Source organism: Pongo abelii, chromosome 16, assembly GCF_028885655.2.
Source record: "Pongo abelii isolate AG06213 chromosome 16, NHGRI_mPonAbe1-v2.0_pri, whole genome shotgun sequence".
NCBI classification, from domain to species: Eukaryota; Metazoa; Chordata; class Mammalia; order Primates; family Hominidae; genus Pongo; species Pongo abelii.
This window is the reverse complement of record NC_072001.2, coordinates 36,286,966-36,312,102: the sequence shown is the minus strand read 5'-3', so window position 1 is coordinate 36,312,102 and position 25,137 is coordinate 36,286,966. Positions and strand designations below refer to the sequence as shown.

The 25,137-nt window shown below is 40.2% G+C and overlaps 1 protein-coding gene across 7 annotated transcripts in view; it reads right to left on the bottom strand.

The window, feature by feature from the left end:
• Positions 1–25,137, bottom strand: part of RYR3 (ryanodine receptor 3) — a 561,166-nt gene that overhangs the window by 321,646 nt on the left and 214,383 nt on the right. For all 7 annotated transcript variants that reach the window (XM_024232640.3, XM_054532557.2, XM_054532556.2 and 4 more), the window contains exons 4-8: positions 16,780–16,854; positions 14,097–14,175; positions 8,054–8,166; positions 6,606–6,705; positions 3,723–3,816 (exon numbers count right to left, since the gene is read on the bottom strand). In XM_024232640.3, coding sequence (XP_024088408.2) covers positions 3,723–3,816; positions 6,606–6,705; positions 8,054–8,166; positions 14,097–14,175; positions 16,780–16,854 — 461 coding nt within the window. The remainder of the gene's footprint in view (positions 1–3,722; positions 3,817–6,605; positions 6,706–8,053; positions 8,167–14,096; positions 14,176–16,779; positions 16,855–25,137) is intronic.

Here is a 25,137-nt window from a genome sequence, read left to right as displayed (position 1 = left end):
TTGTCAAAACTGAGAAACCAACACGAGTATGTCATTACTAGCTAAACTCAAGACTTTATTTGGATTTTACCTTAATTTTTCCTGCAAACTTTTTTCCAGTTCCAGGATATAATCCAGGATACCACACTGCGTTCAGCTGCCATGTCTCCCGTTTCCTCTGATCTGTTATGCTTTCTCAGTGTTGCCTTGTTTCTCATGACTTTGACAGTTTCGTGGAGTACCGGTTGGGTATTTTGTGAAATGTGTCTCAACTTGGGTTTGTCTGACGTTTTTCCAGTGATTAACAAAGCCTCAGTTTTTAAAGTTTTATTTTAAATAAATTCTGCATAACCTGTGATCAGGGCAGGTTGCTCCACATTATACAAAATTCACAGTTTAAGAGCATGTCTCAAGAACAGCGGTCCCCAGATTACCTGGTATACTGAATCCAGCCACTTTTTGAGAATCTTGTGACCTTTGATCAAAACTGATTATTTAACTGCATTTACATTCACTAACTTAAAATCCTACCTCCACCATAGAGAATTTGTATGGATCACAATTGAACTGGTCAAACTCAAGAGGAATCCTGATTTAGATGTTAGAGACAAGAGTTAGTCAATAGTGATGAAAAGAAAATGTACACTTTTTTTTTCTGGAGAAGTAGTATAATTATGAGTCGATTCAAAATACGAGCTTGGAAGTTAGACAGACCTGGGTTTGAATCTGGTAGCTGTGTGACCTTGGGCAAGCCCCTTCAATTCTCTGTGTCTCAGTTTGCTTATCTAATAAGGGTACTTATAAAACAATGTTGTGAAAATTTAAAGGACTTTAAAAAAATGTTTAGAAAGGGTTTTTTATAAATGTTTATAAACATGCATAGAGGAACACATTAATCGTACAGCAATCAATGAAACATTACATCAACAATAGTTACCTCTGGAAGGTGGGATTAGAGGCTATTTCTCAATCTTTCTCTAATGTACATGTTACCGGGAAATGCCCAATAAATATTAGGAAGAATATCAGACATTGCTTTAGAGTTCCTACACCCCAGGTGTCTCTGTACCAGGCCTAGAACGGAAATGATACTGTACCAACCTCCCAGCCACTTAGGAAAATTTGCTAAGATTCTCATTGATGCTTCTCCTTCTCTAGTGCAAGCTAAAAGGATCCCTTCAGAAGAAGAGGGTGAAGTGGCTCACCCAGGTCACAGGTGAAACAGCAGTGGAGCTGGAACTAGAAGATTCTCTACCCCTGACATCTGAACAATTTGTGAAGGTTTGTTCTTCCCACCTGTGACATTTGGGCGGCTTGCTCCATTTAATCTCGCAAGGTTACTGAGGTTGAAACAACTTGTTCTTGTTCTCTAAAACAATTCCAAGGAGAGGAGTATAGTGGGCGGCAAGCTGAGGTGCTTTTGAAAGCTTGGCTGACAGCTTAGCCTTAGCTTCAATAGGTTAAGTAACTTATCCCAGGGTGTTTGACAAGCCAGAGGCAAAGCCAAGGATCAGAGCTCAAAATGTTAGATTGTTAATCTTGGGTTTCCACTCTGGGTCAGACAGTCTTTCCACACAGCCTGGCTGCTCTCAGGATTTACAGGGACTGAAAATGATTTCTTCTGGAGAGTCAGCACCATTGCAATGGAACACCTGCATGCCTTAGTGGCTGCTGGAGTCTTTTAGAGTGCTGTTTCCTATTCTATCATGCTCCCCAGATTTTGGCGCCCCTGGCCATGCTGGCCATTTCTGAGGGTTTACCTGACAACAGAAGACAAAGACAAGGCTTATCACTCACTTCACCTAGACATCAAATAACACCAAGGCATCCTGTTTTGACTGAGACTAGTTGACACAAAGATTCAAGTTCCAGTGTGCTGAACAGCTGCTCACTTACCCCAGTCTCAAACCCTTCATGCTTCCTTATAAAATAAGCCTTCTTATTTTTATTGATGAACTTTTTTTCCAAAACACAAATTAGAGCCTATGAAATCCTGGGCTAAAGAAAGGCCATCTTCATGTTTATTTAAATGATGGCACGCATGTCTGCTCCAGTGTGCCCATTGTGAAAACCCCTCTCCATCTACTTCACTCTTCCCATCACCTCCTTTCAAACACTTGCTGAGCCTTTCCTTCTAAGCAGAATTTTGCTGAATCACTTGACCGAAATGCCCACCAAATGACTACCAAATGACTAACCTAAGTAGCAGTTTCTGTCCAGCTGTTTCTAATTTGGTTCTAATTTTGATGACAGGTGTGCGCATGTGGGTGGAGGCATGCCCATGGTAAATACTTCATTTTTTCCAGTTCCCATCCTTAAAAGTAGAACAGGAATAGAGAGAATGAACTAGGAAAGCCCTGATGTATTCCATCTTAGATACAGACAACCCTGCATAACTCATAAAATCTCAGTTATTCATCCACCTGCAAACCTTCCCCTAGATGCAGCAGAATATATCAAAGGGACAGTAAATGGGCTATTGTATAGTTTCAATATTGAATAAAAGGCAAACCACAAGTGAACAGGATCACATGACAGGGTAGAGAATCCTTCTAAGGAAAATCAGGTCGACCTAACTTCCCTATCAGAGATAACTATCAACCGCTGGACCAGTGCCAGGGAGGCAACAAGTGAATTAAGCACGGAACTTTACATAGGTCTGTGCTTTATGTGTCCTGGGCACCCTTCTGGGTCACATCTGGTTCCTGTGAAAGGGTATTCAGAGTAGATAGCAAGTAGGAAGAGACTCAGAACTATAAGGGATACACATTGCCAATGGGTGCTTTCTAAGGTGCATAATAATACATTCAAGCACATTGCTTCTGCGGGGGTCCTTGAGTACATCAATTAGGAAATGATCCCTGATGGAGAGTCAGCAGCTCTGGCTTCTAGGCTTGCATCTGAAATCAGCCAGTGTGTGACCTGTGGCAGGAGCCTGACCTACATATTCTCCAAGATGTGAAGACTTGTGAGCCCACGTTTCTAATGAAGCAAAAGAAATGCAGTTGACAAGGTTCCTGTAGGCATTACACAAAAGGAAAAGAAAACATGATCACCGGATCAGACTCACTGCTGTCCCAAATTCAATCTAGTTTGGATCTGAGGTTTGATTTTTTTTTAAATATCAGATTTCTATAGTTACAAGGCCAAGCTTTTTATGTTCTGTTCCTTTGATGATAGAATACCAAAAAAAACTCTTTAGTATGCGTTTAAGACTTGGATTCGTATCCTCCATCTCATGGTTTTGAAATTTTGAAAAGCATTCATGAAGGGGTCAAGTATAAGGACAAGAACACATCGTCCTCGGCACAGCGCCCTCTAAATGCACCCTTGGCACCATCCCCTGCTAAATCCAGCTCCAGCTGGACATCAGTTTCTCTAATGCTATTTAGTAATAAAACCAAATCAATGAAGTCCACCTTATTTACTTAGCACATGAAATGGGAATAGAGATGATCTGTCTTTGAAGAGCCTGGTGAATAATTTAAGTGCAGAGCCAAAGAAAATGAAGGGATCTGGAAGCATTACAGAACTGCCTAAGAACAGCATGTGTACAGAGCTCCTCCTGTGAGCAAGCTGAACTGCCATTCCTGTTTTACAAACTGGAACCCGTGGCTGGAGGAATGTTTGTCGATGGACTGACATGTACAGAGTTCATATATGGCTAAATACAATGTAAACTCTTTAGTTTGAGTCACTTGAGACTGGAAACAGCTAGGGGAAAAATGAAGCTATTGACTTACCTGTGCTGGGAATCATTCTGGTCTGTAGATGGTATCGTCAAACATTCATCGTGACCGTGGAAAAGGCGTACTACATGCCCACCAAGTAGGTATCCTGCAAGAGAATTATATTCTACTGTCAATGATGGGAAGTTTAATGAAGAGAATGGCATATATGAAGACGGTAAATTCACACAGGTCTGAGACAGTTACAGAAAATACCGAGAGAGACACATTTTGATAACTACATATTCCGTGAATGCAGGCCTCAGGCAGAAAAGACAGGAAAGTCAAAACAATTCTAATGTTGAAAGTTAAATAGGGCTTCAGAGGTGAGCAAGTCCAACATCAAAAGGTAAGGTGAAAATAATGTGCCAATTGATATTATTAAAAATCAAAAGGAAAATTAAGTTGCTAATGTTAGGAGTTTCCAGTTGCTTAGGATGTAAATACACCCAATACCAAATTTCTGGATAAATATCCACAATCTCACTGTGTATACTTTGCAAAAAAAATCCAAATGAGATTGCAGTCATGGGAAAGAAAGGTGCTGAGAAGTGGGTAGCAGACCATTCTGAAGACCCTTTAGGAGAAGGCAACATTCAAATACATTTAACAAACAGATCAAATCTGGTTGCTACTCCTACAGCACAAAGGGAAAGCAGAATTACTCTCCAGCATCCCTGAGTGAACAAGTGTAGATGCTTTCATCAACAAACACTTAGCCTTCAGAATAAGGAAAAGAATCTCAATAGTCATGGAGTTCAGAGATGGAAAGGAAACAATGAACTTCAAGGACATGATGACCCATTTGTCTTCAAATAAATGCTGAGCCTTAATTCGAAGAACATAGTAGCAGGAGAGGGGCTCCAGTCCGAGCTTGACCTTGCTCCAAGAAATGGGATTTGTTATTCCTCTGAATTAAGAAATTCTCCAGGCTAGTCTGTTCTCAGGAGACATATTAACTTAATATACCCAATGTCTGTGTCAGAATTTTTAAAGGAAAAAAAAATCACATAATTAGATCACTTTAGGGGCTGTCTTAAACTATTTTGGGTGCTGGATTAAAACAGTAAGAATGAGCAATCATGCCAGAGGAGAAAAGGGTATTATTAGTCAATTCTGTATAGTGACAGTCGGTTATGAGTTCAGTTTTTTCATCTAGACAAGGCAAGTTTTTCTAAAATCCCCTCAAATATTCAGAAGTCTCCTTCCAATTTTCCTGTATCTTTTTGTACTGCTATTCTGAGTTATAACCTTCTTTGCATTAAAAATGATTCATGATATATTATAGGGGGATTCTTAACAGCTAATTTATTTAGAAAATTAAAGCCCTCCATGACCAACCTCTTGATTAAGCTCTCATTCATCTCATGATAGAGAGGCCATGCTCTATTTGGAGTTTATCCTTTACAGTTTTTGGGCTCCTTCAATCAATATCCTACTCACACAGAGAACACTGCCAAGTGCTGGTGCATCATGACTTTTCTTAATTGAAATCTATCAGGGCCATAGTCAGGAAAGCAGCATCATGATGAAGATCACTTACGTTCTTAAGGGCTGAAGTGGGTTTCTCACCAGTGGATGCTGGAAGGACATTTTTCTACAGAGCCAGATGACTCAAGTGATGAGTTATCCAGACTATATTACAAGGGCACTCAACACTTCTATAAGGGCCTTTTGACATGATTTGCAAACACTCCTTAATTAATCTCCACAAGCCCTCTGTTGGGACCAGGAAATAATTTTATTCCTACGGTGAAAATAAAAAATTTAACATGGAGAAGATTGAGCCAAAACTTTCTTGAGAAAGACTTAAACCCAGAGCTTCTTGATTCTTAATAGAAAGGGATTGACTGACAATAGACCTAGGAGGGTGGGTTAATTTTGGCACAAAGGAAGAGGGCTAAACACATCCTACCTTTAAAACCTTCCACTTGTTGCCAAAAGAGTTAAGAATTTGTCTTTTCCTGAGTCTTCAGTTTAGCTATCATGCATTCTGAAACTGGGGTATCACCTTGACAACTCTGTTTTCCTTCTTTTTTCAAACATCATAGAATAGACCGGCATTCCCAGTTTGAAAGTACTAGACTTTAATAGGGCTAAAGCCTGTGATGAGTATTTTTAAAAATTCTGATCTTGCTATAATGTGCCAAAATGTAACACAATAGCCCATAGGTCACTGACATTTAATTATTCTTCTCAGCTGTGGTATTACCTATGAGTGAGGTAAGGCCAGTACATTTATTACACAACTTGAAAGGTGTATTGATTTTTACCTGGTTCTATGAAATAAAATATGTTGAACAACATTGGATGACTTTATTTCCAAGGGAAAAATAATTTCACCTCTTATGTTAAAATGGCCTTCCATAAATACAAGTAACAACAAATGACCAAACACTTTTATGATAGAGTCAGTGCTTCACCTGCATGGAGAGATGCATAAGGAGAAATATAAACCATGTCACCTTCTTGGCAAATAATCTCTTCTAAAACTGAAGGTGCTGAGGTCTTTATACTTACAACTAGTAAGCAAAAATAAAAATGTGGAAACTCAGGGAGACAGCAAAGGTGCATATCCAAGTCCCGAATACACGTAGTGCTAAAATAATAGTGGGCTCCAAGGGGTTAAAAAAATAAGTTCAGGGATGCTCATGTAACTGGAAGTTAGAATAGAAAATAATTCATCTTTGTCTCCCCCTTTCCGAAGGGAATTTTTTTAAAAGGCTTACATCTGCAAGGACTCAGAGAATTCAGAGAAAGAAACTCAAGTGAGCTAAAATCAGGCTACCTGTGTACCAAGACATTCAGGTGAGATCTGGGAAGTGGCAGAAAATGTTAATGTATACAGCTCAAGAGAGATAGGCAGGCTCAGGGCTAAATGCATTTAAAGAAGCACACCTTCTTCGATGCTACTTCCTGAGCACGTAGGATGTACATTCCAGAGTGTTTGCATAAAGGAGGCATCCACTTGTATGTTACCATTTGATACTGAGAGATGCTGCAGCAGAAACAGAAATGAGACATCTTTTAAATCACCAGTCCAGTACCAACAGAAACAGCTCACCTAGAACTTCAAGGATTCAATTAAACAGCCTTACTGTCATCTGCTTCTTTCTATACAGCCTGTGGGAGATTTCTCCACCTGATCTAGAAGCAGCTTCAAAGTGGGACACTTTATTCTGGGGTGAGGAATTATTCAGCTACAGAGATGGCAGACATGTGTTGACTTCATCCCCTCAGCTGGAGCTGATTCAACACCAACTCATATGTCCATTCTTTCTAGGATAAGATAACTCACAAATGGGAAAAATTACCTAACACTTGGCCTAGGCAAAGTAAAATCTGCCCACAGATTTTACTTCAGTTGACTCCGTGAGAAGCTTCTCTGACGTTTCTCTCATCTTCAGGCATCCCCACCCCCAGACAAGTGCCTGACACAAATGGTGCTTTTTATTACCCATCCCCAGCTGCAAAATCTCACCGGCAACTTCCACTCTCTGCAATACCCCATGTCCTGAAACACTGTACATTTTCTTTCTTTCTCCAAAATAAACTTATTTTCCTATATTCCAGCCTTTCTTGTTCTTCCCTAAACAAGAGCTAAACAATGTAATAAATTCAGAATAATGGGAGTTAATGTGCATATAGTGCTTGGAGCATTTTAACAGTTTGCTGGACGCAGCACCATAATCTAAAAGAATAACAGATTAGTTCCAGACACCATGATCACGTGGCAGCGGAGAGTATTTAATCATCCCTCAAGTACAGTTGACTATTGAACAACATGGGTTTGAACTGCACGGGTCCGCTTATACATGGATTTTCTTCCACCTCTACTCCCCCTGAGACAGCAAGATCAACCCCTCCTTTTCCTTCTCTTCCTCCTGTTCAATGTGAAGATGACAAGGATGAAGATCTTTAGGATGATCTACTTCTACTTAATAGATAGTATATATACTTTTTCTTCCTTATGATTTCCTTAACATTTTCTTTTCTGTCTTATTTTATTGTAAGAATGCAATATATAATACATATATCATATAAAATTTACTTTAACAGGCTATTTACATTATCAGTAAGGTTTCCCATCAAAAATAGGCTATTTCCCATCAAAAGTAGGCTATTTCCTATCAAAAGTTAAGTCTTTAGGGGTTGAAAGTTACACTTTAATTTTTTATTGTGCAGGGGGTCAGCATCCCTAACCCCTACATTGTTTAAGGGTCAACTCTACATATGTAAAAGCATCTTATTCTATCCAACCTGCTGTGGCTCAGTTCTTCATGGCCATCTATTCCTAAAGGAAAAATTTCTGAAAACAAAAGACTCTTGTATTACGAGTTACTTACAAGGTATCTTTCAGAGGACACGCTGACGAGGATGAGGTCATCGCCAATTCGAACTTTCTCTCCTTCGGACCTCTGTTTGGAAGCAGGATGTATAGTCCACCAACAGGCTTCTCCTACATGAAAGGCTCCTCGAGTTAGTCATTGCTTCACAGAAGCCAGTGTCCCTAATTTTGCCCCTTGTTCTCCTTCCTCCTAGGACAACCCTTCACGTGCACACAACAAGTGCATATTCCAGACCTCAACTTCTGTTGGTCTCTAACCGTTCCAGACAGCCCCCCATCTGCTCTTGACTATGTCTGTCATTTTCATTTTCCCTAGAGACAGAAAAACAGTGTTTGGAAAGGAGTATTGGAGGCCAGAAACTTTAGAAGCCTTTGAGTATTTTTAATGAAAATAGGAAAAATGCTTTTCATAGTCTTTCAAATTTCTGTTTTGAGAATTGACTCCAATCAAGATCACCGAGAAAAAATAAATAAATAAGAATCTATGTCACTGGTCTACTGAACACTTATACACTTTCATCTTTGTCTCCCCCTTTCCTAAGGGAATTTTTTTTAAAGGCTTACATCTGCAAGGACTCAGACAATAAGTGAGAAATTGATAGCAAAGAAGATAAATTGACATTTTGGAAAAAAGGAAAGCAGGTGGATGCTTTTAGCCAATAAAAAGTGAAAACCCAGGTCTTTGAGTAAGAAAATGGAGAAGAAGAAACCATCAATAAAAAGCCAATTCCTGCTGCAGAATCTCAAGAAAGTCCCTGGAATTGGAAGCACCAGCTACCTGCGAAGGCAGAAAATGGGTTGAAAACGGGACTGGTGGAAAGGTTGAAAAGGACATTCAAATCCCTGATTCCTTTCCCTGCCCTGCACAGTCAGAAGACCTCTCCCTCCTCCACACTATAGAAGACTAGAAGTTTAATCCGTGGAAAAGCGAACTACCAAGGGTTTGGTTTTGGAAATACCAGACATTGTCAAAGAAAGAAGTAGAGTCTTGCTGAAAACAGAATTCAAACTTTATACCCTGATTAGTAAAACCCCAGCTCCTTTCCCTCCCTCCCTCCACCCAAATTTGAGGATCACTCTTTAGGGAAGTCAAACTAGCTAAGATAAAACGTACTGTGGTTTGAGGTCACCAGTGAAATGCTCAGGTCTCTGCCAGATGACCTAAAAGTGAGGCTTAACAGACAACAAGCCTCAGCCAGCTTCTAGTCAGCTTTTACTGCCTTGATGAGCACATGAATGAAGACCAAGGACCACCTGACAACTGAGGAAGGTCTCTAACAGGAACTACAGAAACAAAGTGAAAAGAGAAGAGACTTGGAGAAAACAAAGATTATAGAGAACAAAAGAAAACTTAAAAAATCTTATAATTAATAATCTCAGCGGACATTCATGAAGCAGCTATATTAGTATCTATGAAGGATCCCTTCCAAGGAAAAGAAAAATACTCATTGATCCTGGGAAAAAAAAAAAAAAAGAAAAAGGTGATGGGATAAAGCTGAAAATTCTTCCAGAAGGAAGGAAGACAAAAAACAGATTAGAATTATCAAAAAACCAACCTAGAGGAATTCCAGAGAGCAAGAACTGAAAAAAACAGAGAGAGGAAATTAACAAAGAAATACTATTAAAGTTTTTTCAAAGCTGAAAAATGAGCATTTCCAGATTGAAAGAACCTACAGAGTCCCTAACACAGTAGAGATTAGAAACCCACTCTAAGGTGCATTCTTGTGAGATGTCAGAACAGAAAGAGGCCACGCCAAGACACATCGCTGTGGAATTTCAGACACCAAGGCACAAGAGACGCTCTTAGCCGCTTTCAGAAAATAAAAACAAGTCACACACAAAGGATAAGAAATCAGAATGTAGACTTCTCAACAGTCAGACCATTGGCTAGTAGAAAGCCTTCAGGAAGCTGAGGAAAAAAATATTTCCAATATAGAATTACAGTAAAGTGTGTATGACTTGTGAAGCTGTAATTAGGAAATTTTCAGACAAAAATTTAATCCACACGCATCTTTTCTATAAAAGTTACTAGATAATGTGTTCCACCACAGTGAGGTGGTAAACCAAGAAGGCAAAAAACAAACAAACCAAAAAACCAGAAAACAAAAACCAACCCTATAAGATCTAATAAACATGGAATCTAGGGCAAGGCAACAGAAATTCCCTAGATGATGGCTGATGTTTCTAAGAAGATGAAACTGAGAAAACAGATCATGCGAGCGAATCTAACCAGATTTTCAGTTCTATATAGGAAAGTTTGAAAATGAATACATGATTGGGTCACAAAAAAATTAAGCAAACAAATAAGGCAGTTATTAACTATTGGAAAACCCTAAAGTAATACAATAAATTACCTGGTCAGAATATATTATGTGGCTCATTTGCAAATAAAAGTTACAGTTATAGCAGTGGAAGTAGTTAATATTGATTTGATAGTTAAATAAAATAGATGAAAATCTATTGGAAGGATGGGAAGAGTGGAAGAAAAGACAGGGAAGAGTGAAATAAAAGCAAAATTTTTATCAGGACATCCACAGTTAATGCATAATCTAGAAAGAATTTTAAAAAGGATTGTATTAATATGTATATTATAAACAAGTGGTAAACAATACTAAAAGAGCTGAAAGTAGATGCCCCAGAGAGGCAGGCATCCAAAGGAGGGAGGGCAGGAGACTGGTGTTTATAATATTTCTCTCTTTAATCTATGTGTGAGTACTACTTCAATTAAACTAAACATGACATGACAAAGAGGTTGAGCTCTACATTTGAAGGGGAAAATGTTGTATGCATCTTTAATGTTCTCTGAGGACCACCGAAGGGTGTCCAGGATAAAGGGGGTCCTGAAGAGGAACACACAGAGTATTTTGTTTCCCTGCTCTCTCCCACGCTCAGGAGCCAGGGATGGAGCTGTCCCTGAAGCAGTGGGAAGGGCCAATCCAAAGCTGTAAAATACAAAATAACGCTTTTAGTGTGGGTATGCGTTAAACATTTCTTTCCTCCTAAGTCTAAATTCTAAAGCTATGTCTAAATCCTAAAAACAAAGCAATTAAACAACTTTAAAAGGAGACCAGAATAAGTAATTTTACCCAAAATCAAGGATACAATGATCATCAATTCTGTGTTAAGTGTAAGAATGTACAATTCAATGTGTTGGGGAAAAATGCTAGAATTGTTCAAGAAACTGCCCCCAAACTTTCTCCTCATATTCTCCTATAGTTTCAACTCCACTGCTGGGCAGTTTACTTGTTTACAACTCTGAAGGGGTTTCTGAGCCAGAAGTGCATTCAGAGAACTAGCCAGACAGGAACAGGGTACCCTTCTATGGGATTTCTGCGTGAACCTCCTCCTGCAGTGAGGAGAATCTCCAGGTAATGCTGAACCTCATCTGAGTTGGAGATGCATCCTCCTTGTCCCTCACAAACACCAGCTAGCTTTCTTCAAGGAGAATGTCACATGAGTTTGGGTGACAGAGGCAAAACAAATGTAAGTTAGTTTAGGCTCTAGGTTTTCATGAAGACCTAGTCAAGCCTTTTCTCCCTGTCTTCCGCCACAGGTAGCTTCTCATCAGCCAGCTCGAATTTGGGTTAGTTCTATGTGTTTGCCTCGTCTGTCAACAGAATTCACACCTAGTCTGATTTTAGAAATTTTTAAAAACTGCTGAAAAGAGTAATATTGCCTGCTGTTGTTTCCCTTTATTTTTATTTAAGGCTCTAACAATTAAAATAATTCTCCGAACACTTGACTAGAAAGTGGTGTTTCTCAATTTCTTTCCAATCTCAAAAAGTATAAAGTTATTTTACTGATATAAATGCAGTGACCATATTTGACTTTTCTGATCATATTCTTCAGGATTGACAGTTGGTCTATATTTAGAAAGAAGTGTATATTCAAAGTGTGGCACTTCACTCACTTTGTAATTTCCAGCAAGGTTGACAACACCTTAGAGGAAATTATATTTTAAGACTAACACTTTGGCTGAAAACAAAGAAACTTTAAATCAAATTCAAATCTAATCTTATTTTAGGAAAAAACCATAATGGGTAAAGGCAGGGCCACTTTTTTGCTTGGTACAAAAACAGGAAGAGGAAGAAAAGAGCAAGAGGTTCCCTCAGGCACTCTCAGGACACCACTGTACAAGACATGGAAACAGCAAGTACACACGCTTTGGATGCTGGATTTTTTTTTTCTAGATCTATAAAATTAGACAACCTGGATCCTTCCATTATGAACTGACCTAGCTTTAGAATAACAACATAGGCTCTTGTCTTTCTTTGGCTACCCAACATTGGAACCCTCTTCCTATTTAAGGGAGAATGTCATATTATAGACTATATTCAAATTAGACTTTTCTTGCAGTGTGCCCTAACCTGTTTTCTCTTCCTTGGTCTCTGTGCCTACCCAATTTTCAAGCCTGAGGCTCCAGATTTAGTGCAGGCGCTACCCAACATCCTTCTAGTAAATTCTTTTTCTTACTGAGTTAACCTGAATCAAGTTCTCTTGTTTGCAACAAAGAATCCTGTTTGGTACCTAGCCCAACCTCTAAATGGAGCAGAAATTCCACATGTAATGCCCTTGACGGATGGTCAGATTGTTCATGAGTATTTTTAGCCACAGGGAGCACCGGATATCCCAAGGCCAGCTGTTCTTCTGCTCATTAATTGCAGATGTTCCAAAGTAGTTTTCATAATTGATGTGAAATGTGCCTCCTTTCAACTCCTACCCACTGCTCTGTTGGTCTTTGGAAGAACCCCAGCAAGTCAGCATCTTGTTTGATATTATAACTTTGAATATCTGTAGATTATTATCTTAGTCCTCTGTTCTTTATTTTTGGTTTCCAGTGAGAACCTGTGTCATCCTGGTCAGCATCTTCAGCACCCATCTTTTAACTGTCAATATTTTTGACTATGCTAAAAAAAAAATAATAATCCATTGGTTCCCAAAGTATATGATGTATATCATTGGTGGGAGGCAATTAAATGACACTGACAAATATAGTGACAAATTTTCAGTTTTACTACTTTTTTCTTTTGAGATGAAGTCTCGCTCTTCTCCCCCAGGCTGGGGTGCCAATGGTGCGATCTCGGCTCACTGCAACCTCCGCCTCCTGGGTTCAAGCGATTCTCCCACCTCAGCCTCCCGAGTAGCTGGGATTACAGGCGCCTGCCACCACACCTGGCTAATTTTTGTACTTTTAGTAGAGACGGGGTTTCACCATGTCGGCCAGGCTAGTCTCAAACTCCTTACATCGGGTCATCCGCCAGCCTCGGCCTCCCAAAGTGCTGGGATTACAGGCGTGAGCCACCGTGCCCGGCCCATTTTTACTACTCTTTTAAGCCTTCTGATGCTTTCAAATAAAGTTTTACATTTGGAACTAGTGTATCATTAACACATTATAATATTTGTCAACATCTCTTCAATTACTTAATGACATGGTTTTCATTATTTTGCTTTTATGGCAAGCAAAAACAGTTTATACTTATGGCAATAAGTTTTGTCTGTAAACTAAGTACAAAAGTAATTAAATTTAAATAAAATCATAAATAAATGATATTACAAAGGATACAGTGGAATGGCAAAATCATGATTATAGATGTCAATAACTAACATTTGGAAAACACTACTTTAGACATAGCTTGTTCATCGCAGAACAAAATAGGACTACTCCTTTGATCTAGACACTATATTTCATTATTTAAGCCTTTATTACGATACCTTTATTTTTTGTCAGTCATTTAGTATCATTGGTTCTTATCATGAATGACTTGTTCACTTACTTTTGATACCTAACAATGTTAAAGAATTGTTTTTCTTTGAGATTCTGGCTGACTGTGGTAAAAACATTATGTTCTCCTTCATTCTTAGTTTCCATGTTTCCATTACACATTCTTTCTCTGGTCCATTATTCTGCAATTTTTTTTCAGACCTATTTCTTAACCAGGTTGGTTTGGAATCCCAAATGAGTAATGCATTCAGGGTCCTTCTCAAAAGCCCTTAGCCCAAGACCCTCACTGAGCTCAAGAGATCTGGGAATGTTGACTCACCTGTGGCATGTTCCCGTAGACCTACATCAAAGGCAAGTTTGTCTGTCTGGGATCTTGATGTAGTCAAGCATGTTAGATACTGTGAAAGAAGAGCAAATACTAGTGAAGTCACACTCTTCCATTGGGTCTTGGTATCTTACCACTAGTTAGCTTCCAGTTAAGTTCAACAATGAGCTACTGTGAAGAGAGCTCTGTTTATCTTGCTCATTGGAAAGTTAATTGGTACATGCCTTAATACAATACTTTCATTTTTAATTATTATTATTTTTAGAGTCAGGGTCTCATTCTGTTGCCCAGGCTGGAGTGCAGTGGCACAATCCTAGCTCACTGCAGCCTCAAACTCTTGGGCTCGAGCAATCTTCCCACCTCAGCCTCCCAAGTAGCCAGGACTACAAGTGTGTGCCACCATGCCCAGCTAATTAAAATAAATTTTGTGGAGATGTGGTCTATCTATGTTTCCCAGGCTGGTCTTGAACTCCCGGCTTCAAGTGATCCTCCTGCCCTGGCCTCCCAAAGTGTTGGGATTACACACGTGAACCAACCTATGCCCAGCTGAAAATACTTTTACAATACACTTAAAACCTCAAAGATGCTCTTATCTGATGACTCAGTGGTTTAATGTATAGAACTATATGTTATAGAAATAATTTAGAAATATTAAAGATGCCTTAAAGATGTTGAGAAACTTTTTAATTAGGAACAATACAAATGGAACATAAATGACCAACAATAATAACAAAGCTAGATAACCTTTGATACTGCTATTTTATATAATATTATGTTATTGAGTATTTATCAAGAATGTGTAATAGCCTGGAACATTGTTTACAATACATGAAGCTAAAAAGTAATATATAAAATAGTACATTTATAAGTTAACCTGTACTCAAAAATTTAAATGTGTTGCAACCAGACTAAAAGGAATTACACAAAAATGAAACAGAAGTTGATTTTGGATAGTGTGGAGGGACATGGATGACCTGCCCACTTCTATTTTTGGTTTTTCAAATTTTCTATGAGCTTTAAAACTTCTCAAAATAATGGTTCTTTTTCTTATAAAGATACACGGGCAGGTAAAACTTACAAATGATTGTTAAACTAACTTAATAAAGCATCCCATGGCCTCCTTCACTGATGGGCACAGCAGCTCATCTTAGGATTAGACTGAGAGGCAGGTAAGCTCTTGGGATGTGCTTTCTAAGCCACAGTTCTAGTTCTCTGAGAGAGGAAGATGGAAAATCATTGCAGTGTAGAAAGTCATATCTTACAGGCTTTATTCCCAGAGCTGTACTTCAAAGGAGCTAGCCAGTGGAGAGTATATGTTCACAGTGAGTAGAACTTTTTTTTAGGAGGGGTAAACTTAATGTAAATAATGCAAGTCTTTGTGTCACTACCAGGATATTAGCTTGTTTTTGAAGCCATAAGAAGTATGCTTTTGAAGTTCTGTTTACTACATTTAGGTAAAGAGAAGTGTTGGAGTTTTATTTACCCTACAGATAAACACCAGAGTCTGAAAGATAGTATCACCTTCTCAATTCCAGATATTATCAGGGTTCAAAGTTTCCCTACTCTCAAAAACGTCTCCATCTCCTACTTGGACACACTTCCGTTTGGACATTTTTGTTTTTCGTCTTTTGCTATGAAGGACTACAGCAGACGAATGTTCAGGCTGAAAAGGTCAGCTTCTTACCAGTGCTCAGAAAAAAAAAATAAGCTGTAGCAAATGAATTATTTAACAGGCAGCTGTTGCTCCTGTTGTCAGTTTGATAGTTCAAGCCTTGAGATGAACTTTGCATCATGCTGCTGGTATAAATGTGTGGAAATAGTCTTGAATTAATGTATCAGTTTTCCACTAGGGCTAGAGGAAAATGACAAGCCTTCCTTATACTGAAAGAAAGTGAGGATGATACACTATTGGAGTGGCATATAGTTGATTGAGTAATAATATTCTCCTTAATACTCCCTGCAAAACTACAATATCTGCCTTTTAAAATATTGTAAAATTATAATTTTTTGTAAATTATAAATAAATTATATTTATTTAAAATGTAGCAATTTTTTCAAGTTATACTGAGGCATCGTCCTTCTGTCAATTCTGGTTCTAGATCCCTGATTAGTAATAGCCATGCAACTTTCTGTGACTACCCTGCCTCTTGTCTTCCTCCTGTCTCTGCATTAGCATCACACCTGCAAGTTCTTCCAGGACTGAAAACAGTGAGTACCATTCTATTTCTCTTAGCTAGGTAAAGGAGGAGAACGGTCACAAAATTTCCATTTGATTGGTTTTTCTTCTATGCTGGTTATCCTTGTATACTAAAGAGATCTGTTACTCCATAAGCCATTTGATCATTTGTCAATTCAACAAATATTTATTGAGCATCTAGTATATCAAAGCACTGTATTTGGTGGGGTTATAGGTTTAGCAAAATAAGAAAGAAACATGGCCCTCTTCCTCATGGAGTTGGAGGTGGGGTATCAGACACTGATGAAACAAAAAACATAATTGCAATTATTGCAAATTGAGGTAGGTCATATGAAGGAAATGCCAAGAGGATAATGTGCTAAAATTAGTTATGTTCCAATTGTTTCTGCTGTTACGTTGTTATTGCTGGCTTCTTGTACTTCCCCCTGTTCAGTGTTTCCTCCTCCTTGAATGATGAAAGTGGGCACCAGAGCTGCTTACCATTCCACTGAAAGAGTGCCTCAGGAGAACTGCATGGCCGTATAACAGGGTCCTGTGGCCACCTCCCTGTGCTGCCTGTGGGAATGAGGAAGAATAAGGTCAGCACATGCCAGTTGTGGCTTCTCTGGGAGCCAAGCAGCACAATAATTCTGGGAGACAGACTACCAGGAAAAGACCCATTGCAAAGCTCCTAAGGAATTCATTCCAGAAGCAAGTGGCTGGTCTACGGGCAGAAAGAGACTTGTGACCACAGCCATGCAACATCCTTGGGAGAGGGTGTGTGGGGCCAAATCTATTCCCAGAAATGGCCTCTGCCCAGGATCAGCAGAAACCCAGAGCTGTTCTACCAGAGAAGCATGTAAATGACATAGGTACTGCTTACCTTCCTTTGAAACTTCTCAGAAGCGTTCAGAGTGAGAGAGAGAAATAAATGTGATGTAGCCATAGCCTAGCAACACAAAGGCAGCATGGCAGGTGGCACATGGTCACATTCTGTGCCATGCAGTCTTTTCCCTTCAAGGCACTTATGCCTTCTGCCCACTCCCTTAAATGGGTCCTTTATACACAGATCTCACCAACGAGAGATGGCTCTGAAATCCAGGACTTTACAAGGGTAACCAGTTATGTAGAAACAGATCCTCCAGTTGAGAGACCATCTAGGTATCTTCTCTGCCTCACCAGGCAGTTCCACTTTGGCTATTTGCTCAGTGGCTGCCCAAACAGTGGGAGAGGGAGGCATGAGACGGAGAGATGGCCCGACATAAAGCCACTGGTGTCTGTTTCTTATTCTTTCCCTGAATCTGATTCACACATCACCATGCTGAACTGAATAGTACATGATAGGAGACAAAACTGTAATTTATTATAGTTAGAGGTGAGTAGGTCGCATGGAAAATGGAAATCTACAGAAAATTCTAGGATTTTTTGGCATCAACATTTCCAACCTCTCACCTAAGTATCTCTTCATCATGCTAACCAGCAATAAAGTTTTTGATCACACACCCTTTTCGGAGAAAATATTTGAGCATAAGCCCTCCCCTCCCCAAACATGCACAGAAAGAGAATCCAAAGCTTGAGATAAAAATTAATTATGAAGATAATTCTAGAATTTTTCTTCAAGGACACCTCTTATGCAGTCCATTTTATTCAGAGCTACAGACCGGCAGCCCAAGGACTGGTTTGAGGCTCTGCCCCTCTCCTGTGTCCACCTGCAACCACACCAATGAGCAATGCGGAGGAAGGTGAATCAGGTAGTGTGGAGGACAAAGCCTGGAGTAATTTTATTTCGATTCTATTTGGATTAATAGAATCACTCTGTCAAAGAGATGATTTTTCATGTCACATAATGAGCCTAAAGAAAAGAAAAAAGATAAACGTGGTATCATGTTCCAAAAAAGCCGGTAACTAAATATAAATGCGGCTGCGCTTTTTCCCACAGCTACAGAGATTACTTAAGTGTTCTCCAGGCTTTAATACTGTGTGGAATTACAATGCTCTTCACAATATTTTAAAATTTCTTGAAATCATTTGCACTAACTTTAGTTTCTGTATTTATAAATGTGTCAACAGCTAATGTTAAAATTAGACATACCAAATAATTTTCACATCTTGTCAATCTACCAAAAATTGATCTCATCCACTTGTATTATTACAAGTTAATGGATGGCTCCTGATGGCTTACACTGTGGGTGTGTCCTCGCAAAACAGTCCTCCATCTCAAACGGATCCACTGACCAGCTTATAATTCCTACCTTCCTCCAACTCTTCTTTGTCCCTACCAACTCTGTAATCATAAGAATTAAGAGTCACTGATCCCCAAAAGCTGGGTGGGGCAGGGGGTCATGTTTTGAGAACCATTGCTTTCAGGGAACAAGCAAGCCTCAAGTGCTAGAATGGCAGAAGTGGTTTTCCTACAGAGCTTTTGATAATTATCATCATGGTGATTACTACCATTGGGCACACACTACTGAGGTTTACAGAGATTAAGCAGCTTGCTCAAAGTCATATAAGTTCCAAGTTCACAGTCAGGATTTAACAAAAGTGAGGGCACTTAACTATGTGCTATACTGTCTCCTTTTCTGAAGTTTGATGATGGGGGATGAGATTTGTGTATAAAAATGATGTTACAAATGGAAACACCTATTAAAATAGGTTGAAGGTAGAGAGTATTGAAACAGACTAGGAGGATAAAGAGGTATCATGCAATGACCTTGTTGTAAAAGTAGACCACAACATTCTGGTAGGACTGTTGACACACCTCCATAGAAAGAGAGAGGAGCACATATGGGCAAAGGCCTGCAACTGGAAAGAATAAAGCACATATGGGGACTCGCAGACCATTCGCTGGTTTGTGGTGGGGTGGATGAACAGGAGTGAAAGGACATGACACAGGATGTAGGTGAGGGATGGCCAGATTACGGAGGGCTCAGAATGACTGGCTCAGTGGATGGACTTTGCTGCACAGCTAACAGGATACTGGAGTAGATTTTTGAAAGGACAGTGTCACAATCAAAGTTGTACCTTAGAAAGGAAACCCTGACTGCAAAATGGTGGAAGAAATGGAACAGTCAAGGCATAGAGGTAGAAAAAAATTGTCTCATTCCGTTTCCATGACAGCATTACAAGGGGTGAGCAGACCAGAAATCTTGGTGTCATCCTTCACTCCTTTCTTCTTCTCATACCCCCCCCCCATTAGTTCAAAGCATCTTTTGGTGCCACCTCCAAAATATACTCTGTATCCCACTACTCAGCACCTTGTGCATGCCAGTCTAGTCTATTCTATTGCCACCAGGTCTCATCAGGGTTTTGCTAATGACCAACCTTCTAACTGTGCTCCCTGCTCTGCCCTTCCTCCTTTCAGTCATGGCAGCCAGAGACATCCTTTAAAAACTGTCAATCACATCATGTTACTTTCTTCTCAAAAACCCCCAATGGCTTCCCACCATACTTAAAATACAAGTACAAAGTCCTCACTGTGGCCTCTAAGGCCATACATCAGGCAATTTTTTTTTCTGTAAAAGGGCAGATAGCAAATATTTTAGGCTTTGTGGGCCAAATATGATACTGTCCTTTTTTTTTTTTTCCTTGAGATGGAGTCGTGTCCCTCTGTTGCCCAGGCTGGTGTGCAGTGGTGCAATCTCGGCTCACTGCAACCTCTGCCTCCCAGGTTCGAGCAATTCTCCTGCCTCAGCCTCCCTCCCGAGTAGTTGAGATTACTGGTGTGCGCTACCATCCCCAGCTAATTTTTGTATTTTTGGCAGAGATGGGGTTTTCCCATGTTGGCCAGGCTGTCTCGAACTCCTGACCTCAAGTGATCCACCCACTTCGGCCTCCCAAAGTGCTGGGATTACAGGAGTGAGCCACCATGCCCGGCCTTAATGTATTTTATTTTATTTTTATTTTTTTAAAGAATTTGCCCTTTAAAAAACGTTTTAAAAACATTCTTCTAAAAATTTAAAAACCTCCCTTACCTAAAGGGTTGTACATAAACAGGCCATAGTCTGGATTCGGCCTGTTGGCTGTAGTTTGCAAATCACTGCCCTGGATGACCTGGTTCCCTCATACCTCTAACTTCACCTGCCAGCAGCATGCTCTCCATCACATCCTCTGCTCCAATCATACTGGTTTTTCAGACACGCATGCTCCCACCACAAAGCTTCTGCACACGTTGCCCTCTGCCTGAAATGCTCTTCCAATATTCTCATGGTTAATTTCCACCCTTTATTCAGTTCTGTGCTCAAACATCTTATGAGAGAAGTCTTCTCTGGTCAGCTCTTCTAAAAGAACAATCACCCTTACTCTGTCCCATTTTCTGCTTTATCTCTTGTGGTATTATTTTTAATATGAATTTATTCTCTCTCCCCCTAGAATATAAGCTCCATGATCATGTTGTATCCTCTGCCGTGCCCACGTCAGTGCCCGGCACCACACAAGGCATGCATTAAATATTTCCTGCATGAGTAAGTAATTAGGGGAGGTGGTGCTTTGGTTTCATTTTACAGATGGAAAAAAAAAAGGCATACAGAATTTAATAAACATTCCCATGATGAGCTTGTCAGCAACGTGTTTGGATTTGAACTTAGGTCTAACTACAAATTCTACTCTTTTCATTGTTTGATACTAATTCCGGAATAACATTCCAGGAAAGGTGTGATATGCTACATAGAAGATTGTGTGGGTCTGCTCACGAAGGAGGTCCAGACCTCAAGACTGGGAAGCTTTATCAGGATGGCAGTCCTGTCCCTGCCACGAGTGACCTTGGCTATTACCATTGGCAGAAGGAAAATATTTGGTTCCATCTCACAGGATGGGGGTGGATCAGGGAAATGCTGGTAAAAGGCCCTGATGCCATGTCCAGAGGAAAAATTTTCCACTAACTCATTAAGTCAATCTTCTTGCCCATAATTTCAGAATTAATTTCCATTACTGACGTTTCTTCTAGCAGTTCCCAGAGGATATTGCTTCCCAGTCAGATAACTCAGATATGGCAACTAAGGAGGGGAGGGGACTATGCTTCTATCCAGTCACACACAAACGTTTTAATATTGTTAGAGCTCCAAACCAACCTCCTTTAACATCTTGAACCCTAAATTCCACTTTGGGAGTCCCAGGCAATAAGAAATATTCCAAGGCCTCAGGAAGGCTCCTTGCTGAGTTTGTTTGGAAGGTCATATTCCTAGGAGGTCTTGTAGGGGATGAAGTCATTTTCCAATCATGGATGTGCACTTTAATTGTCTCTTCCTTTCACACCTCACTTCAGTTCCCCTCTTTTAGGCTATAGAAGAAAGAAGTCTTTCTGGAAGGTCACAGAACAATATTTCCTGAACAGGCTGGAGCCCTTTTACATTGCCTGGGAGGTTTGCATTTCCTTTGACACAAGTGACAACTAAATAGTAATGATGCTTTATAAGTAGAAAACAATAATACTTAACAGTAGAAATAAACAAAAGCAAGTCACCCAGTATATTCAGTTAGAAAGCATACTGAAAGAGTCTACTCATGATTTCCACAAAATGTTAAATTTTTAGAAATCTGCTTAGGTGAATGCAACCTTTAAAATCAAACTACAAAACCTTATTGTATAAAATAAGATTTGATGTGATGAAATGGAAAGGTGTACTTTTTTACAGGATGAGAACATTAATATTTGTAACTGCTTATTCCTCTAAATTTAACTTACAGATTTGATACGGTTTTAATTACAATTCTAATGGGATATTTTGCAATTTCACAAATTGCTATAAAACTAATCTGGTAATATAAACAGTAAGGATTTTTTATTCTGAAAAGAACCAAGGTTTTAGTAAATGTTATGAAGCCAAGTTCATTAATTCACTCTGATACTCTGATTCAAAGAGAAAAATGTGGCACAATACAGACAGTCCGTAAACAGGTCTGACTATATGAAAGTGTAGCATATGACAAAGCAGATTTCAGTACAACAGGAGAAAGGCGGGGTTATTAAGCACAAGTCTCTGTGAGATGCGGATGGCAAATCAGAAAAGCTTTCAGTAAGATCCACAGGAAACATAAAAAGATAAGTTACAGATGGATAACATAATTAAATATTTCATTTTAAAATTAAATTCTAAAACAACTAGCATGCAACGAAGAGTCTACATTCTTCACAGACCTAATACTTATCCATGCTTTGATGCATCAGATACACTCAAAGGAAATAGAAGACAGATAAGCTTGTACCAAAATTACTGAAATTCAGAACAATGGAAACACCAACATTTAATAGACTACAGAGAGACTTTGTAACACTATGACAAAAGGGTTACTATCTCATTGAAATGTAGGGAAAAAAACTAAGCCTCATAGAAGTCAGCAAAGAATATGAATAAATGACGCATATTAGAAAAAAATTCAAACATATGGAAGAGATTCTGTCTTTTCTAGTAATGAAAGGAATGACACTTAAAGCAACTTTGATATATCATTTTACATCTGCAAAATTTGCAAAAGTGGGGAAAAAAAAGCTTAATGCTGTCAGACTTGCAATTTAGCTGATGAGATTCCGGGCAAGGTGGTATGGAACACAACCCTTTTGCAAAGCAATATGGAAGTATATGAAAAGGGCCATAAAGAAGTCCATAACCTTTTCTGTAGTGATTCTGCTTCTGGGAGCAATTCAAGACAAGCAAAGAAAAGTGTGCACCCAGCTGTGATAAGAGCATTATAATAGGTGCAACAACAAAAAAAACCTGGAAAGAACCTAACTATCCCAAAGAAAAATATTATCTAGTAAATTATGAGGCTTCTTGAGGATGTTCTATGCTTTACCTATTAAAGAAGGCAATTACAGAGGTTATGTGGAAACACAGAAAAACGTTTATGATATGCCACCGTGGGAAAAGCAGAAAACAAAATATCTTGAAGTATTATATATAGGCAAGAATAAGGAAACCTATGAAAATGAAATAGCCATTTGGCTGGTTGCCGAACCACTGAATTTTTCCTTTTCTGAATTTTCTTTAACACTATTACTATATCATCATTTTTGGGAAAAGTATAGTGTATGTGTGTGGGGAGGGGGGTGGTGTAACAACATGGTACCTGTGTTTAATGAAATCGAGCATTTTAAAAGTATTTTGTCTATTCCCTGTACCTTCAGTTGCTTGTGGGTACGATTACTTTGCCAGGATCCTCAGGAAACGACTTTACCTACCTGAAAGGCAGATGGGGACACATATCTAGCATCATTGCTTTTAAGACACTGACTCCAGAGTCTTTCTTTACCCTTGGTGTTACATGGAAATGCTAGAGAGGCAGCCTTTATTGACGACACCTGACTCCCTTTCCCCATAGCTCCCTCAGGCTCAGCTCCAGACTCCATAGTAAACATCTCCTGCTGCAGGGACTCGTTGCAGTTGGGTCCCAAACCCGGTGGCTCCTCTGACTGTCCCTTGTGGACTCTTCACTTTAAATCCCGTTCTTGTTTTTGGGGACTTGGTGCATTCCCTGCTTCTCAAGATTGCCTCACGCAGCTGTGAGATTCTAGATCTACCCTGCCCTACCGCTATAGGCTAGCAGATCACTCCCTTCTGGCCAAACTCCAAAGATCCTACTCAAGCAAACTGCTCTTCCAGGAGGGGTGGACAGATAGTGTGTCCGGAACTGATTCCTTCTGGTGGGTTCTTGGTCTCACTGACTTCAAGAATGAAGCCGCGGGGGGGAGGAGCCAAGATGGCCGAATAGGAACAGCTCCGGTCTACAGCTCCCAGCGCGAGCGACGCAGAAGACGGGTGATTTCTGCATTTCCATCTGAGGTACCGTGTTCATCTCACTAGGGAGTGCCAGACAGTGGGCGCAGGCCAGTGGGTGAGTGCACCGTGCACCAGCCTAAGCAGGGGCGAGGCATTGCCTCACTCGGGAAGTGCAAGGGGTCAGGGAGTTCCCTTTCCAGGGGTGACAGACGGCACCTGGAAAATCGGGCCACTCCCACCCGAATACTGTGCTTTTCCGACGGGCTTAGGAAACGGTGCCCCGGGAGAGTATAGCCCGCACCTGGCTCAGAGGGTCCTACGCCCACGGAGTCTCGCTGATTGCTAGCACAGCAGTCTGAGATCAAACAGCAAGTCGGCAGCGAGGCTGGGGGAGGGGCGCCCGCCATTGCCCAGGCTCGCTTAGGTAAACAAAGCAGCCTGGAAGCTTGAACTGGGTGGAGCCCACCACAGCTCAAGGAGGCCTGCCTGCCTCTGTAGGCTCCACCTCTGGGGGCAGGGCACAGACAAACAAAAAGACAGCAGTAACCTCTGCAGACTTAAATGTCCCTGTCTGACAGCTTTGAGGAGAGCAGTGGTTTTCCCAGCACGCAGCTGGAGACCTGAGAACGGGCAGACTGCCTCCTCAAGTGGGTCCCTGACCCCTGACCCCCGAGCAGCCTAACTGGGAGTCACCCCCCAGCAGGGGCAGACTGACACCTCACACGGCCGGCCAGGTACTCCAACAGACCTGCAGCTGAGGGTCCTGTCTGTTAGAAGGAAAACTAACAAAAAGAAAGGACATCCACACCAAAAACCCATCTGTACATCACCATCATCAAAGACCAAAAGTAGATAAAACCACAAAGATGGGGAAAAAACAGAGCAGAAAAACTGGAAACTCTAAAAAGCAGAGTACCTCTCCGCCTCCAAAGGAAAGCAGTTCCTCTCCAGCAACGGAACAAAGCTGGACGGAGAATGACTTTGACGAGCTGAGAGAAGAAGGCTTCAGACGATCAAATTACTCCGAGCTATGGGAGGATATTCAAACCAAAGGCAAAGAAGTTGAAAACTTTGAAAAAAATTTAGAAGAATGTATAACTAGAATAACAAATACAGAGAAGTGCTTAAAGGAGCTGATGGAGCTGAA